Source organism: Mobula birostris, chromosome 9 (assembly GCF_030028105.1).
Source record: "Mobula birostris isolate sMobBir1 chromosome 9, sMobBir1.hap1, whole genome shotgun sequence".
Classification (NCBI taxonomy): Eukaryota; Metazoa; Chordata; class Chondrichthyes; order Myliobatiformes; family Myliobatidae; genus Mobula; species Mobula birostris.
In genome coordinates, this window is record NC_092378.1 from 103449107 (window position 1) to 103467703 (window position 18597).

The window sequence follows — 18597 nt, forward strand, 5'->3', positions numbered from 1 at the left end:
TGTTGAGCTGTAATCAATAAACAGCAGCCTGACGTAGCTATTGCTGTTGTCTAGGTTGTCCAAGGCTGGGTAGAGAACCAGTGAGATTGCATCTGTTGTAAACTTATTGTGGTGATAGGCAAAATGCAGCAGGTCCAGGTCCTTGCTTAGACAGAAGTTAATTCTAGCCATGACCAATTTCTGAAAGCACTTCATCACAGTAGATGTGAGTACAATTGGCCAATCATCGCTGAGGCACTGTCCCTGTCTCTTCTTCAGCACCAGTAGGATTGATGCCCTTTTGAACCAGATGGAAACCTCCAACTGCAGCAAGGAGAGGTTAAAGATGTCCTTGAACACGGTAGCCAGTTGGTTAGCACAGGTTTTCATTGCCCTGCCAGGTGCACCATCGGGACCTGATACCTTATGAGGGCTCACCCTCTGGAAAGATGTTCTTGACTGCAGCTTAGCAGTCAGAGAAACATCCTTGGAAATCCCCCCAGCACTGCAGCCACATCTGTCTTGTAACATAGTGACCTGAGGCTTATGTACTGCTCAAGTATGGTCTAACTAGAGATGAATACAATTTTGACATAACCTCCCTGTTCTTCTGTGCACACCTAATGAAATGATGCATCGCAAATGTTCTTCTGCCCGAGTTACTGACTTGTCTTGCTGGCTGTTAAAAATCTGAAGATGTTCACTGGAAGGCTCCATTGTTCTCGCACACTGCTCAGTATCTTGCCACTCACTGAACTTAAATTCACTTGTCCACTTTTCTGCCCAAGTGGTCAGATTGTTTGTGCCTTCATACAGTGCGAAATGTTCCTCCTCTGCCAATCAATCATTAACTTTTGTGCCATCTGTAAAGTATTATCATAACTAATTCTGTATAATTAATATACATTGCAAAAAGCAAAGGATGGGCATGGAGCCCAGTAGAAATCCTCGAGGTAACAGCCGTTCAATCATAGCAATAGCTATCACATATTGCCCTTTGAATCCAAAATTGTCTGAGGCAGGAAATGATTTTCTGCTGTTCCTTGGGCTTTTGTATTTTTGACCAATCTGCAAAGTGGAATCACAAAAGATTTGTTAAAAACTATGCAGACCACAATAAATACAATGCTTTCAACAATCTTAATACCTGCTGAAAAATTCAATTGTTAGTCAATTATTTGGTCATCAAAGCTAAATCAACTGGCCAATAATTTCTTAGTTAATCCCATTCACCTTTTTTAAACAATACTATAGTAGTCTTACATCGTCTCACATGAGTCCCCAAAGCTAGGGAGCACTGAAAATTTCGAGTTTTTAGTATTTCTACAATTGCCTCCCCTTTGTAATTGCTTGAGATATATTTCATCTTGGACCAGCGAATTTATCCACGTTCAAATAATCCACGTTTAAACCCTTAATACTTTACTAGTGTTATCAATATTTTTCACATTGGTCTTCATTATAACATTGACATCATCACTTTCCTGTGGGAATACTTTTCAGACACCTCAGCATAGAAAAGTTGGCGTTATCCCTATTTTTAAATTTTGCTCCTGTTTTATCTTTGACCTTTTCCATGGCAAGTCCTAACTAAATAATGTTTACTACCACAAATATGTGACTCTAATATGCTGTTTTCATCTGACCTGCCTCATTCCCTAAGATCAAATGCCAAGTTGCCCGTCTCATATTGGATGTTTCATTTCTTAAGTGTATTTCTTGTAAGGGAGTGATTCAGTTATATCCTTTGCGCAGATCCCAGAGTTGAAACAGGATATCCAAATACCAGATTACTGCTGTCTAGGTGACATAGATGAAGACGAGATCACCATAAATGCCTGGTTTGGGCCAGGGGGAACAATTTCTCCTCTGCACCAGGATCCACAGCACAACTTTCTGACGCAGGTTAGTTCAGAAGCAAACTGCAAATGTTCAACCGGCAGCAAAAGGGAAAGGCAACTGGTGCAGAGTCAGGGGAAGGCCGAAAATTGGTGACAAGTCAGGAATCAGAATCAGCGCGTGGTGAAGATCTGGGAATTGTGTTCAGTATGCAGTGCTCAGAAAGACAGGAAAAACCCTGAATCATTTAAAGGAATACCTGAGCCAGGATGAGCATGATCTTCTCCATGTGAAGTAGTGATTTGGTGATGGGTCATCACTAAAATATTTACATATTCAAGAAAGAGGGAAGTAGGAGGGTGATGTGGAGTTGAGATTAGATCTTGGCAGCGGCGAGGTATCATCAGTTAATGAGAAATTTGGATAACGAGCTGTTAAGTGGATAATTCAGTCGGGCTAGATATGTTGCAGATATCTGCTCATCAACATTTTATAAGGTAACCATCCTAATGAAAGATCAAAGAGTGTACAGTTTAGCCAACATCTGAGGTTAGTCCTCTGCACTGTTGATGAGGGTTTGTTCTTTCCAAACAAGCAGAGGATTAGAAACTAATTTCCAAGAGATGGTGAATGCTGTGCTTAGAATTTCATTCTCACTGAATAGATGAGGGAGCTTTAAAATAAGAGATTTGTTGTGGACTTTCTCTTCACATGCAATTTTGCCTGTGTGACAAATTTGTACTGTGCACTTCAATGTGTGTCTGTGTGTTGGCAAACACATCAAGAATTACCTGTTGTGTAAGGAGCAAGGAGAGATTTGGGAGTAGATATGAGAAAATGGCTCATTGTAAGTTTTTTTTTCTTTACCTGAGTAAGGAATTCTCAATGTTTGTTTCTGATAGGTGGTGGGACAAAAGTACATTCGCCTGTATTCACCAGAACAAAGCCCAAAGTTGTATCCCCACCCAACAAAGCTCCTGCACAACACCAGCCAGGTAAGAACTAAAACAGGGATGAGGCTTCAGAAACAATTAGTTTGAGGTGGACAGATTGAAGTGTCATTAAATGAGTGGAAGTAGGGTAAATATCTGAGGGATGGAGAGTAGAGAGAACAGGAGAGATGCTGGGAAAGGGAAGGGGGCAGAGAGTAGAAGGAATCAATAGGATGACATAAGGGATAGAAAGGCGAGGAGGCATATTTGTAATCCTTCCCTCAGCTGATTTACTTGCCACTAGTGAATGAATTTTCCCATTGGAAATCACTAATGTTACTGAGAGGGGGACACAAGGATACATTATGGATAAGATTAAATCAAATGGAAAGGCTTATAATATGCCAAAGTAACCAGTAAGTCTGAAAACTGGGAACGTGTGATAAAGGAGGACCCAAACACTGATAAAGAAAGGGAAAGGAAAAAGGTCTGGCTCGCAGGAAACATAAAACCAGATTTTAAGAACTCCTGTAATTAAGTGAAATACAAAAGCAAAAGTGAAAAACATAAAATTAAATATTTTATGTCTAATCTTTCAGAGGAGGACATATAAAACTTCATGTAGTGTAAAGTAAGCTGCTGGAAGAATCCAGTGGATCAAGCAGTATCTCTGGAGGCAAAAGGACTTTTTGGGTTGACACCCTGCATCAGGCCTCAAAATGTTGACCATCTCTTTGCCCCTGCAAGCAGAATTTGCAGTCTCTTGTGGATCTAAAAACAAAAGAAGCTTCTTTACAGAATGGAGACAGAATATAATGAACAAATGGAAATTTTTATTTGGAGTGATAATTATTTAGCTCAAAGACCACTTATAAATCTTCACTCTTAAATCTTTTCCTTCTGATCTTAAATCTATGTCCTTTAATTATAGACTCCCCATCCTGGGTTAAAGACTGTGACCATTCACATTTTCTATACTGCTTATGATTTTATATGCCTCGATAAGTTCACCTATCAGCGTTCTACTTTTCATGGAGATTAAAAAAAAATTTCCAGCTGTTCAGCCTCTCCTTTTAGCGAAGCCCTCTAGTCCTGGTAATACCTTTGTGACTTATTCCTGAAACCTGTCAGTTTAATGACATTCTTCCTTTGGCTGGGTGACCATAACTGCACATAATACTCAATAATGACTTGTGCAGTTATTATGTGACATTCCAACTCTTGTACTCAGATCCCTGGAATGGAATCTTGTCAAAAGCCTAATTCACCATCCTCTTTACCTGTGTCTCCACTTTCAGGGAATTGTGTACCTTTATCCACAGGTCTCTGTTCTACAACATTCTCTAAGGCCCTACCATTTACCACGTAAACCCTGCCATGGTTTAAATTAATAAAGTGCCACACCTCGCAGCCCAAGTTAAGTTCCACTACCATTTTTTGCTCCTCTTCCGCAGCTGATCTACAGTAGATCCTATTATAATCTTAGATAATCCTCTTTACTGTCCACTATATCACCAGTTTTGGTGTAATCCACAAATTTACTAATCTACTACATTATTATTCAAATTATCAATATCAATGACAAACAGCAGTGGGCCCTGTGACATACCACTGATCCAATGTGAGAAACAGCCTTCCACTGCCATCCTCTTACACTTTCCATCAAGCCAATTTTGTATCCATTTAGCTAGCTCACCCTGAATCCCACGTAATGTAATCTTTCAGATTAGCTTCCTGTGCTGGTCCATGTCAAAGGCCTTGCTAAATTCCATATAGACAATATTCAATACCCTGCCCTCACCAATCCTCTGTGTCACCTTAAAAAAAATCAATTAAATTCATTAGACACTATTTCCAATGCACAGAGCAATGCTGACTATCCTTAATTAGTCCTTGCCTTTACAAATCTTAAAACATAGAAAACATACAAAACCCACAGCACAATACAGGCCCTTCGACCCACTAAGTTGTGCCGAACATGTCCCTACCTTAGAACTACCTAGGCTTTACCCATAGCCCTCTATTTCTCTAAGCTCCGTGTAGCCATCCAGAAGTCTCTTAAAAGTCCCTATTTTTCCTGCCTCCACCCCGCTGCCAGCAGGCCATTCCACGCACTCACCACTCTCTGCGTAAATAGATTTACCCCTGCATCTCCTCTGTACCTACTTCCAAGCACCTTAAAAATATGCCCTCCCATGCTAGCCATTTCAACCCTGGAGAAAAGCCTCTGACTATCCACACGATCAATGCCTTTCATTATCTTGAACACCTCTCATCCCCCGTCGCTCCAAGGAGAAAAGGCCGAGTTCACTCAACCTATTCTCATAAGGCAAGCTCCCCAATCCAGGCAACATCCTTGTAAATCTCCTCTGCACCCTTTCTATAGTATCCACATCATTCCTGTAGTGAGGTGACCAGAACTGAGCACAGTACTCCAAGTGGGGCCTGACCAGGGTCCTGTATAGCTGCAACATTACCTCTCGGCTCTTAAACTCAATCCCACGATTGATGAAGGCCAATGAGCCGTATGCCGCCTTAACCGCAAAGTCAACCTGCACAGCAGCTTTGAGTGTCCTATGGACTCGGACCCCAAGATCCCTCTGATCCTCCACACTGCCAAGAGTCTTACCATTAATGCTATATTCTGCCATTATATTTGACCTACCAAAATGAACCACCTCACACTTATCTGGCTTAAACTCCATCTGCCGCTTCTCAGCCCAGTTTTGCATCCTACCAATGTCCCTCTGTAACCTGTGACAGCCCTCCACACTATCCACAACACTCCCAACCTTTGTGCCATCAGCAAATTTACTAACCCATTCCTCCACTTCTTCATCCAGATCATTTATAAAAATTACAAAGAGTAGGGGTGCCAGAACAGATCCCTGAGGCACACCAGTGGTCACCAACCTCCATGCAGAATATGACCCGTCTACAACCACTCTTTGCCTTCTGTGGGCAAGCCAGTTCTGGATCCACAAAGCAATGTCCCCTTGGATCCCATGCCACCTTACTTTCTCAATGCATGGGGTACCTTATCAAATGCCTTGCTAAAATCCATATACACTACATCTATGGCTCTACCATGATCTAAGCTCATCCGCTTTATTCATAATACTGCTCGCATTATGACAAAATAGACACATCTCAAACCATCAGTCTGAACGCGTCCCTTCTCTATCACCTCCCTATCCTCCCTTTCGCACTGTCTCCAAGCTTCCTCTATTTGTGAGCCAACCTCCCTTTCCTCCGTCACTTCAGTTCTGTTCCCACCCCCCAGCAATTCTAGTTTAAACTCTCCCCAATAGCCTTAGCAAACCTTCCTGCCAGGATATTGGTCTCCCTCAGATTCAAGGGCAACCCGTCCTTTTTGTACAGGTCACACCTGCCCCAGAAGAGGTCTCAGTGATCCAGAAATCTGAATCCCTGGCCCCTGCTCCAATCCCTCAGCCACTCATTTATACTCCACCTCACTCTATTCCTATACTCACTGTCACATGGCACAGGCAGTAATCCTGAAATAACTACCTTTGTGGTCCTGCTTCTCAACTTCTCTCCTATCTCCCTGTAGTCTGTTTTCAGGACCTCCTCCCTTTTCCTACCTATGTCGTTGGTACCAATATGTACCACGACCTCTGGCTGTTCTCCCTCCCATTTCAAGATATCATGGACGAGATCAGAAACATCCCGGACCCTGGCACCTGGGAGGCAAAGTACCATCAGTGTTTCTTTCCAGCGTCCACAGAGTTGCCTGTCTGGCCCCTAACTATAGAATCCCCTATCACTGCTGCCATCCTCTTCCTTTCCCTACCCTTCTGAGCCAGAGGTCCAGACTCCGTGCCAGAGGCATGACCACTGTTGCCTCCTCCAGGTAGGCCGTTTCCCCCAACAGTACTCAAGCAGGAATACTTATTGTTAAGGGGGACAGCTACTGGGATACTCTCTAGCACCTGCTTCTTGCCCTTCCCTCTCCTGACTGTTACCCACTTCTTTGTCTCTTGTAGTCCCAGTGTGACTACCTGCCTATAGCTCCTGTCTATCACCTCCTCACTCTCCCTTACCAGACGAAGGTCATTGAGCTGCTGCTCCAGTTCCGTAACGCGGTCCCTAAGGAGCTGCAGCTTGATGCACCTGGCGCAGATGTCGTCGTCCTAGAGTCTCCAGGACCTCCCACATCTGACACCGAGAACAGAAAACCGGCCTCACACACATACTTCATCTGTATTCTAAACAAATAACCTACCTGGCCTCGACCCTTCATCGCCAAAGCTCCATTGAGCCAAAGCCTTCCTACTCTATCTCCCTCTACTCTGTCGCCTGCTCTGTAAATCTGTCTTCTTTTTAAACTCCTTCCGCTGTTCTCATTGGCCAACCTCCACGCAGCACCAGAGGACTATCCACCTTAATATACTTTAAAGTTTCTAGACCCTCGTTTTGTAATGTGGATATGCTTTTTAGTTCCTTAATTCCTTAGCTTCCATAACTTCTCAGTAAATATAAGTGAGAAATATTCATTTACGAACTTGCCCATCTCCAGTGGCTCCACAGGTAGACAACCACAGTGATATTTAAGATGACCTACGCTCTCCCTAGTTTTGCTCTTAGCTTATAGAATTTTATAGGATTCTCCTTTACCTTATCTGCCAATGCAATCTCATGCCCTCTTTTTGTCCTTCTGCTTTCTCCTAAATGCGCACATTGAGGGACTGAAAAAATTGTGGTGTTTAGAAACATGTGTGTCCTTGTAAATGAATTACTGGTTCAACAAGCAGACAGGAAGGCAAAATAGTATGCTAAGTTATTACAAAAAGTTGGAGGCTTTCCAATCTAATCCCAATGCATGCAGTGTATGCCCTTCACAATTGCCATGATCAGGCCAAACTCAGGTTGGAGGAGCAAAACCTTGTATTCCAAATGCGCAGTCTGCAATTTTATGGTATGGATATCAATTTCTCTAACTTAAAGTAATTTTTCCCCTTCTCTCTTTCTCACTTTTTCGCTGTTCCATTCAGATTACCCTCTCATCCCTTTTCTTCTCATTTGCCAATCACTTCCCTCTGGATATGGCCCAGTCCATCATGGGTAAAGCCCTCCCCACCATTGAGCATGTCTGCATGTCACAGGAAAGCAGCATCCATCAAGGAGCCTCAGAACTCTTATTACCAGATTCAGGAACAGTAATTACCCCTCAACCATCAGGTTCTTGAACCAAAGGGGAAAATTTCACTTACCCCATCACTGACTTGCTCCCACAACCTATGGACTCACTTTCAAGGACTCTTCATCTCGTTCTCGATATTTATTGCTTATTTAGTATTGTTATTTCTTTCTTTTTGTATTTGCACAGTGGTTGAACACCCAGTTGGTGTGGTCTTTCATTGATTCTAGTATGGTTATTAGTCTATTTGTGGATTTATTGAATATGCCTACTAGAAAATGAATCTCAGGGTTGTATATGGTGTCATATATGTACTTCAATAATACATTTACTTTGACCTTTGAACTTCCCCTCCTTCCCATTCTTCCACGTTCCACTGTCCTCTCCTATTAGATTTCTTGCTCTTTAGCCCTTTACCTTTACCACCTATTCCCTCCCAGTTTCTTACTTCAACCCCCTCCCCGTCTCACCTATCTCCTGCCAGCTTGTACCCCTTCCCCTCCCCCCACCTACTTATTGTAGTTTCTTTTCCTTTCCGTTCTAGTTCTGATGCACAAAATGTCAGCTGTTTATTCCCTTCCGTAGATGCTGCCTGACCTGCTGAGTTTCTCCAGCATTTTGTGTGTGTTGTTCTGGAATATTCTGTCCAGGTCTGGACTCCCATTATATCCTGATGGAGGATATAATTGAAATAGACGGCGTACAGCAAAAGTCCAGCAGATTGGTGAGGTTTATCATACCAGGAGAGATTTAGCAGGCTTCTAGTGTTTAGAAGGATAAAAGATTTTGTTTTATTAAAACGTACAAAATTCTTAAAGGGCTTGGCAGGGGAGGACATCACATTTACCCAGCTTGGACAACTAACACCAGGGTCAGATTCCAAATAACAGTAATGCTATTCAAAATACAGGAATTAGGAACAGGAGTAGGTCTCGTAGCTCTTCAAACCTGGTCTACCAATCATCAAGATCATAGCTGATCTTCTCCCTCAGTTCCATTTATTCTGACACTGTAACCCCAGTACTAGGCTCAGCCAGAGAAAATATCGTTCGTGCATCCTCCTTGATGAGTCCTGTAAGAACTTTATTAGCGTTTCAGAAAAGCTCCGTTTTCAGGGGAGGAAAACGCCATTTCAGTGTGGACGGAGGGTCAAAACGAAGAGAAACAGCTTCGGTTACGGATTTATCCGGTCTCGTGTGGACGTAGCCTGAAGGTCTCCAATATATCCTGAATTCGTCTGCCAAGGCATATGGGGCCCTGGGTCTTGTTTCGAATATATAAAAAAACCACAGGTCTCATATCAGCCACTGTCCAACCAATCATTTATCCAGCCCTTCATTAAAGCTGATGATATCACCCTTGCCACTTTCCCTACCTTGAAAGGGAATTCCTCAATTTTTTCTACATTATGTTTCATCTCCTTTGTTCTTACCCATTCACTTGTACATGATCCCTTAAGGCTTCTATATGTTCTGCACCCTATTTACAATCCCACCTAATTTTGTATCAGAAATATGGAAAAGTTGGTCTCCTTGGCTTAATTGTAGCTATAGATTGTGCCTAATCAGGACCCAAGCACTGATCCCTGCAGTATATGACTAATATCAGCCTGCCAACCTAAGAAAGAGCCATTTTTGGCACTGTTTGCTTTCTTAATGCTAACTATATCTGTATACATGCTAATGTATTACTCTGAATCCTATGTGCTCCCTGCCTTGTTGGTTAACCTCCTCTATGTCATCTTATTAAAAGCCTCTGAAAATATACATACACCACTTCCACTGGTTCCTCATCTATTCTACTTGCCAAATACTCAAAAATTGCAATGAATTAGTCATAAGCACAAAAAAAATCTACAGATGCTGGAAATCCAGAGCAACACACTTAAAATGCTGGAGGAATTCAGCTGTCAGGCAGCATCTATGAAAATGAACAGTCGAAGCTTTGGGCTGAGACCCTTCATCAGGACTGGAAAGGAAGGGGGAAGAACGACAGAATAAAAAGGTGGGGGGAAGGGAAGGAGGCTAGCTACTAGGTAATAGGTGAAACCAGGTGGGTAGGAGAGGGAAAGGGCTAGAGAGGAAGGAATCTGATAGGAGAGGAGAGTGGACCATAGGAGAAAAGGAAGGAGGAGGGCACCTGGAGGAAGTAATAGGCAGATGCAAAGAGGTGAGAGGGCAGAGTGAGGAATAGAAGAAGAGGGGAGGAGGGGGGAAAACGTTATTTTACCAGAAGGAAAAATCGATATTCATGCCATCAGGTTAGAGGATACCCAGATAGAATATAAGGTGTTTCTCCTCCACCCTGAGGGTGGCCTCATTGTGCCACAATGTAGGAACAGGAATGGGAATCCGAATTCAAATGTCTGGCCACTGGGAAGTTTGCTTTTGGTGGATGGAGTGAAGATGCTTGATGAAGCAGTCCCCCAATTTACCATAGGTCTCACCATTGTAGAGGAGGCCACATCGGGAGTACCAAACACAATAGGCGACCCCAGCAGATTCGCCTCACCTGGAGAGACTGTTTTGGAGCCCTGGATGGAGGTGAGGGAGAAGTTGTATGAGCAGGTGTGGCACTTTGGCTGCTTGCAGGGCTAAGTGCTGGAAGGCACAAATAGACGAGGGGATCACAGAGGGAGCGATTCCTGTGGAAAGCAGAGAGAGGAGGAGAGGTAATGTGCGTTTGGTAGTAGGATCTCTTTGGAGTTGGCGGAGGTTGTGGACAACGATGTGTTAATCAGATGTGATTTCCCATTGATAAATTTGACTGTGCTCAATCCTATTATTCTTTTCAGGAGTGAAATGATAAGTTTCTGCACTCTGATGACTCTTTGGCATTCTCTACTTTAGAGGGTTGTGGAGTCTCAATTACCAAGTGTATTCAAGACAGGGATTGATAGATATTTAGGTATTAAGGAATTAAGGGGTAATGGGGGTAGTGCAGAAAGGTGGATTTGAACTAATAGCCATGATCATATTAAACGGTGGAGCAGGCATGAGGAAGCCAATTGGCTTGTCTGTACTTCTGTTTCTTATGTTCACAGTGCCTTGGAAAAATATTCAACCCCTCATAACTATTTTCACATTTAACCATCTCATTTTCTAAATTTAAAATATATTGAAGGAGAAATTTTGACCTAAACTACAAAACATTTTGCATTCATGTTAAATCAAAAGAAAAATTCCAATAATTTAATAAAAATTTAAAAAACAGAATTGTGAGGCTGAAAAAGTATTCTTTCCCACTGTAACTACTATGCTAATTTTCTTCAGGTGTAATACTGTATATTACCTTATCAACTCAGCCAATTTGTTGATGCAGAATATTGGCGGATCACCTGTTTCCAATGAATTCATAAGAATAAATACCCTTCTCTCTGTAAGGTCCAACGGTGTGGTAGATTTTCAATAAACCAAACCAAAATGAAGACAAAAAAGCATTCAAGGCAAGTCAGGGAATGATAATAGAGAAGCACAATCTGGGGAATGGTACAAGACCATCTCAAAGGCAGTGAACATAGGTCGGAGCTCAATGCAACCCATTGTGAAACAGTGAAAATAACATGAAACCACAGCCAGACTGCCTAGCTCAGGCTGTCCCTCTAAACTTAGTCACTAGAGAAGAATGGCATTTGTAAGAGATGCTAGCAGTCACTGAGTGAGCTGCGGATGTCAGTAGCTGCAACTGGAGATGAAGTCCACAATCTCCTAAGGCCTTGCACATAAAAGGTATTTATGGAATAGTGGTAAGGAGTCCTGGCTAAATAAAAGAATATCCCCCATAAAGACTTTGCAAAGCGTCACTTAGAAGATACTGTAAAGATGTGTAAGAATGTCCTGTGGTTGGATGAGACTAAAGTAGAACTTTTTTGCCTCAACACTAAGTGGTACATATGGTTTAAATCTAAGACTGCACATCGGCCAGGTAACACCGTACCTACTGTAAAGTATGGTGGAGGTAGCATCATGCCATGGGGATGCTTTTCAGCAGCAGGGACTGGAAATCTGACCAGGATTGATGGGAAGATGACACCTGCTAAACACAGAGAAATCCTGGATAAAAACCTACTGCCCTCTGCTAGAAAGCTCAAACTGAGAAGGGAATTCATCTTTCAGCAGGACAACAACCCAGAGCACACTGACAGAGCAACCATGGAGTGGCTTCAAATGTAGAAAATTGATGTCCTTGAGTGGCCCAGTCAGAGTCCTGACCTTAACCCAATTAATCATCTCTGGCCAGATCTCAAGATTGCTGTCCACTGCCACTAACCTGGCAGAGCCTGTGCAATTTTGCAAGGGGAAATGGACAAATCTTGCTCCATCACATTGTACAAAGCTAACAGAGACTTATCCAAAAAGGCTGTAATAGCTGCACAAAGTGGTTGAACTAAGTACTGAACAAAGACGGATAAATACTTTTGAAGTGCTTTCATTTCAGTTTTTGAATTTTTAGTTTTTTATGCTTTACAATTTTCCCTGTTTTTTGGACACCACTGTGAAAAAGGAGCATGTGATTGACAGGTAAAAATTCTCGGTTAAATTGATCAAAATCCCTGATGGTAGTATTCATTTATGTGAACAAAGGGTTGGGGGCTGAATACTCTGACAAGGCACTCTATATTGTAATGTAATCCATTACAGTACATTCTTATGCTAGGATCAAGCTAATTGATCCCAGTTCCAGGTTACCAGTATTTCTGTCATTTGCAGGTGGATGTAGACCAACCAGATTTGGTGAATTTTCCGGAGTTTGAGTCAGCAGAGTTCCAGGAATGCATCCTGAGCCCTGGAGATGTGCTTTTTATCCCAGTCAGCTACTGGCACTACGTAAGGTCTCTGGATGTCAGCTTCTCTGTCAGTTTTTGGTGGTCCTGATTGTCGCTCCTGGAATGTGGAATTTCGAGGAGTGGGGAAATGATGTGTGAATTCTGAAGCTGAATGTGAATGCATCAGCAATTGGCCTGACATAAAAAGAAACTGAGCGAGAGATTGGGAGAGACGGACACTGAAGAAAACTGCAAAAAGGTGCAAGATCAGTGAGGGAAGGCAGGCTTTGTACAGAAGTTTGATCATTACTGTACCAGTAATCAAACAATTTTCTCAGTGCAGCTGCTGGCAGCTTCTAGATTATACTACATTTCATCATCAGGAGCATCTCAGCACCACTGGGTGCAGATTTCTAACAACCATTTACATAGAGCCCACCTCCAGGCAGCTGCTGGACCTGAGTGGACAAGGCATCTTACCAAGACACGGAAAAACCCAAGAGGCTTTGAAGGCTTTTAAACTGCATCAGTGGGTTTAATGCAAAACATCTTTCATTAGATCAATCAAAATTAAAGGCTAAGTATTCAGTTAAAGTATTCAATCATATTGGTATTTTGTTACTGTGTATCTATGGGGATAAAGCTGTAAGTAACATTTCTCTAGATAACTTGACAGATCTGTTCAGAATGCAGAAAAACCTTTTTCATGAAAGAGTAAAGGAAAATAATATTCCCACTGAGTGAGGAGAAATAGTTTTTTTCTAAGGCTAAATCTTCCCACTCGGTGTGGTTCAGAACGAATTGCTGCCCAGTTTATCCCCTTCACTTGCACCAGCATCATATGCCAGTGTGTCCTATGCTAGGTCTCTCATTGGAGGTACTACACTGGAATTGTTTGGGTTATTGCGACCAGTTGGGAATATCTGTGCCTAGATTGTTTGGCGGATGAATCCTCTAATTGCCCTGCTCATCTGGGTGCAGAAGATTCCCTCCCTCAGTGATTGAGGAGTGAAGTCCCCTCCTCTGACAGCAGATTCAGTGATGCATCAGCTCACAGCGGGAGACTGGTGATGCTGCTTCTCTCTCAGTACAACAGAGAGAGCTGCTGTATAATGTTGACATGTGAAATGGTTTGGAATATTTTCAAACTTTCAAGGCATTCACTCAGCAAACCTTTGCTTTGCATTCAGACATGAGTTGATTTATGTTTGGGAGAGGAAAACCATGAAGATGGTAATGAGGTTGGTGCTGAATTGGTTTTATTGTATCGCTGTGAAAACTGCAGAATAATAGTGCTGGTGTTTAAGAATACTGTGTGAAGATGGAAATGGAGCTGTATAGGAGGAGTAACTTCACGGTTGAATACTCTGCTAACACTCATCCTTCATTTTTAAATTGAATTTGCTAAATTGGTCACTGGCAGTGAGATACAGTGGAAAAACTTCTCTTGCATACTGTTCGTATAGATCAATTCTTCACAACAGTGCATTGAAATAGTTTGAAGTAAAACAATCACTGCAGAATAAAGTGTTATAGTTACAGAGAAAGTACAGTGCAAGTAGACTAAAAGGTGCAATGTTATATCGAGGTAGACTGAGGTCAGGAGTCCATCTTACTGTACTAGGGGATTGTTCAATATAGTCTTCCAACAGCAGGATAGAAGCTGTCCTAGAGCCCGGTGGTACATACTTTCATGCTTTTGTATCTTCTGCCCGATAGGAGGAGGGAGAAGAGAGAATGTCCAGGGTGGATAGGGTCTTTGATTATTCTCGCTGCTTTACTGATGCAGTGAGAGCTTTAGACGGAGTCCATGGTCGGAAGGCTGGTTGCAGTGATCTGCTGAGCTGTGTCACAACCCTCTACAGTTTCTTGCAGTCACGGGCAGAGCAGTTGCATACCAGGCCATGATGCACTGGGATGGATTCTCTTCCATGGTGCATCAATAAAAATTAGAGTCAATAGGGAATGCCAAAGTCCTTCAGCTTCCTGAGGATGTAGAGACACTATTGAGTTTTCTTTGCCATGGCATCAACGTGGTTGGACCAGGGCAGGCTGTTGGTGATGCTGACATGTAGGAACTTCAAGCTGTCAATCCCCTCAATCTCAGCACCACTGATGTAAGCAAGAGCATGTATCCTGTCCCCTTCGTAAAATCAATAACCAGCTCTTCTGACCTTAAGTGAAAGGTTGTTGTCATGACACTATGTCACTAGGCTCTATCTCCTTCCTGCATTCCAACTTGCCATTATTTGAGATACGGCCCACTGCACTGGCATCATTACTTGTAGCTGGAGTTCGAGAAGAATCTGGTCACGCAGTCATGAGTGTACAGGCAGTAGAGTAGGGGTTCCAGGATATGCAGTGTTGAGCATAATCATGGTGAAAGTGTTGCTGCCTATCCTTACAGATTATGGTCTGTTGGTCAGGAAGTCAAGGATCCAGTCTCAAAGGAAGGCGTTGACTCCCAAGTCTAGGAGTTTACTGATAAATTTGCTTGGAATTATAGTATTGAAGGTGGAGCTGTAGTCAGTAAAACAATAGTCTGACGTAGGTGTCATTACTGTCCAGGTGCTCCAGAGGGCACCACGGTAGCATAGCAGTTCACGCAACAGTATTACAGCTCTATTCTAACGCCGTCTATAAGAAGTTTGTATGTCATTCTTGTGAGTGCGTGGGTTTCCTCCAGGTGCTCTGGTTTCCACCCACATTCTGAAGATATACTAGTTAATAGGTTAATTTGTCATCCAAAGTTCAAAGTATATTTATTATCAACTTTATACAACTTTGAGATTTGTCTCCCTACAGGCAGCCATGAAACAAAGAACCCCAATAGAACCCATTAAAAATAAATCGTGCAAACAATAAAGCAAGCAAACAGCATTCAGATCTGAAGTTCACAAAGCCAGGCATCATTGCAGCCGATTCAGAAGGCCTCAGTCCAGCACAGAGTCGAGCAAACCCTGCGGAGCAGCGAGCCGAACTGGCCCTGTCTCTTGCCTTTGACCCCAGCACCCCAACCATTTTGATCCCGCCCGATGCTTAAATCGTTCAAACTTCAGGTCGTTCCTCACCCTCGGGCTCAGGCTCCGTCACCTCAATAAGGTCAGTACCCGACCTTCCCAATTCAGCTCAGCTCTTCAATTGTACAAATCTCTGATCTTTCCTTGCCTTGCCTCGGCTCCGCCTCATTGAATTGCCTCCAAGTCAGCTCCAACAACTCCAGCCTGGACATGCTGCAATTGTTCTGCCCCAGCGAGACTCCGGTCATACCACAGGAACACCAGATCGTATAGGCGATTCCATTCAACTCCGAAAGGGCAGCCACAGGCCACCATTTGCAGCGATCGTTTGTCAGAAAAAGTGTGAATAACAAAGTATATAGTTGGTTTTTTTTGCTCCATTGGCCACCAGCAAGTTGGAAGTACAGGCAGTCCCCAGGTTACGAATGAGATCCGTTCCTAAGTCTGTCTTTAAGTTGAATTTGTAGGTAAGTCAGAACAGGTACATACGGTTCTTATTTAGCGTCAGTTGGTCAAATGTTTGTCTCAGTATAGAGTATATATTTTACCTTTCTATGCAGAGCTTTTCTTTTTCTCATCATAAATGGCCTTGTAGCAGCTGAGGCCCTCAGTAACTGTACGGTAAACTTTGGTGAACCTCTCTGTATTAGGATCTTGCTCCTCTAACTTTACCATCCCTGCTTCAATGAGACAAAAGGCTTCAGCTAACTCTTTTGTCAAAAACTTTTTCGGTCCTGGAGTTTTTAGGTCCCAGTCTTCTTCCTCAAATGCTATCATCACTTTATCCTTTAAAATTGTTCCGATCGTTGACCGACTGTAGCCTAACGCTTTTCCAATGACGTTTCACCTCTTTCCAATTGCTTTATTATTTCCACTTTATTTTCAGTCATGATCATTTTCCCTTTTTTTGATGCATCACCAGCACTTGCATCGGATTTACGCTTTGGAGACATGGTTACAAGGGTAAATAAGAGAAAAATTTAAGCCAAATACACAGTTACACACTCAACACAGTGTTAACGGCAACGTGATCCGACTTAAAATGTTGGACAGCGTTCTCCTTCCTCGAGCCGATGAACCGCTAAACCCGCACAATGTTTTCATGAGCGTCACAAAGTAGTGCATGCGTTCGTTATTACGAACCATTGTATTTAACTCAAATTTTTAATAGGCTTTATGACAGTCCGCTCGTAAGTAGGAGTTGTCCGTTAAGTCAGACGTTCGTAACCCAGGGACTGCCTTTAGTGCCATCCTAAACCGGAAGATGTAAATTGTCCTGCGATTCAATGAGGGTTAGATGGGTAGGTTGCTGCGCCATGCAGCTGATTGGGCCAGAAGGGCCTGCTCCACGAGGTGAGAGTAAGGCCAGGGAGATGGCATCTGGCAAGTTGCAATGTTCAGGTTGTCTGAGAGTTAATGCTTGTCATGACGGCCTCTCAAAGCACTTCATGATGGTGGATGTCAGAGATACTGGACAGGAGTCATTACAGCACATTACTTGTTTTTCTTTGGCACCAAGGTGATAGTGGTCTTCTTAAAGTTGGTGGGAACTTAAGACTGAAGCAGGGAGAGGTTATAAATTTCTGCAAACACTCCCGCCAGCTGATCTGCACAGGATCTACAGACATGGCCAGGGACACCATCAGGGCCAGATGCTTTCTGTGGATTCACTCTTCAATAGACTGATCTTATATATGCAATAATGACTGCGGGTTCACGTGCCCAACCAGAAGGCCTGGATAACAGCAGTCTGTTGAGGGCTAGATCTGAGTGTTCAACACTGGCAATCCAGAACCATAGAAGACATTCAGGTATGACCTGTGGGTACAAGGGGGATGGCAGAGGTTTTTCCACACAGGGCGGTGGGTGCATGGAATGCACTGCCAGCGAAGGTGGTAGAAGCAGATTAAATAGGGGTTTTTAAGAGACTCTTAGATAGGTACATGGAGCTTAGAAAAATAGAGGGTTATGTGGTAGGGAAATTCTAGGCAGCTGCTGGAGTAGGTTACATGGTCGCACAATATCGTGGGCTGAAGTGATTGTAAAGTACTGTAGATTTCTGTGTTTCTATGGAAATCAATGGGGCAAAAAAGACAGTATCATATGAAATTAGAGACAATCGGATCTACAACAGCTGGGGCAGGGTTTGCATGCCATTACTTCCTATAAGGCAAAGGTTAACAGCAGTGAGTCTTCACTCCCTGATGAGTTCAATGCCTTCTATACACACTTTGAAAGGAGAAATAACACTGCACCTGTGTGAATCCCCTTAGCATCTGGCGACCCTCTGATCTGTCCTGGAGACCAATGTCAATAACTTTCAAGAGGGTGAACAATCCCAAGCTGTTAGGCCCCAGTTGTATACCTAGCAGGGCACTGAAAACCTGTGCTAACTAACTGGAGTGTTCAAGGACATCTTCAACTTCTCACTGCCACCAGCATCAATCATACCAGTGTCCAAGAAGAACAGGGTGAGCTGCTTCAATGACTATTGCTGGTATATTTGTTCTAGATCGCCAATTTTCCTTTACCTTCGCCCTTCCATCTTCTTCATTTCCCCATTCTGCCCCCTCCCCACCTCTCCATGGTCCACTTTCGTACCAGATTCCTTCTTCTCCAGCCTTTACCTTTTCCACCTATCGCCTCACAGCTTCTTACTTTTCCCATTCCCCCACCCACCTGTCTTCACCTATCACCTTCTAGCTTGTATTCCTTCCCCTCTCTCACCTTGTTATTCTGGCATATTCCCCCTTCCTTTCCATAGACGCCACCTGACCTGCTGTTCCCCCAGCATTTTGTGTGTGCTGCTTGGGATGAAGTGTTTTGAGAGGTTAGTCATGGCTGGAATTAATGCATGAGCAAAGACCTGGACTCACTGCAATTTGCTTACTATCATAACAG

At 43.1% G+C, this 18597-nt stretch overlaps 1 protein-coding gene across 11 annotated transcripts in view; it reads left to right on the forward strand.

The window, feature by feature from the left end:
* Positions 1-18597, forward strand: part of kdm8 (lysine (K)-specific demethylase 8) — a 119147-nt gene that overhangs the window by 50247 nt on the left and 50303 nt on the right. For 5 of the 11 annotated variants that reach the window (XM_072268486.1, XM_072268489.1, XM_072268488.1 and 2 more), the window contains 3 exons: positions 1735-1884; positions 2721-2813; positions 12621-13270. In XM_072268486.1, the coding sequence (XP_072124587.1) occupies positions 1735-1884; positions 2721-2813; positions 12621-12785 (408 nt within the window). In that variant the 3' untranslated portion in view covers positions 12786-13270. Of the gene's footprint in view, positions 1-1734; positions 1885-2720; positions 2814-12620; positions 13271-18597 lie in introns of those variants that run through there. The other 6 variants (XM_072268493.1, XM_072268494.1, XM_072268495.1 and 3 more) reach the window with 3 other exon arrangements.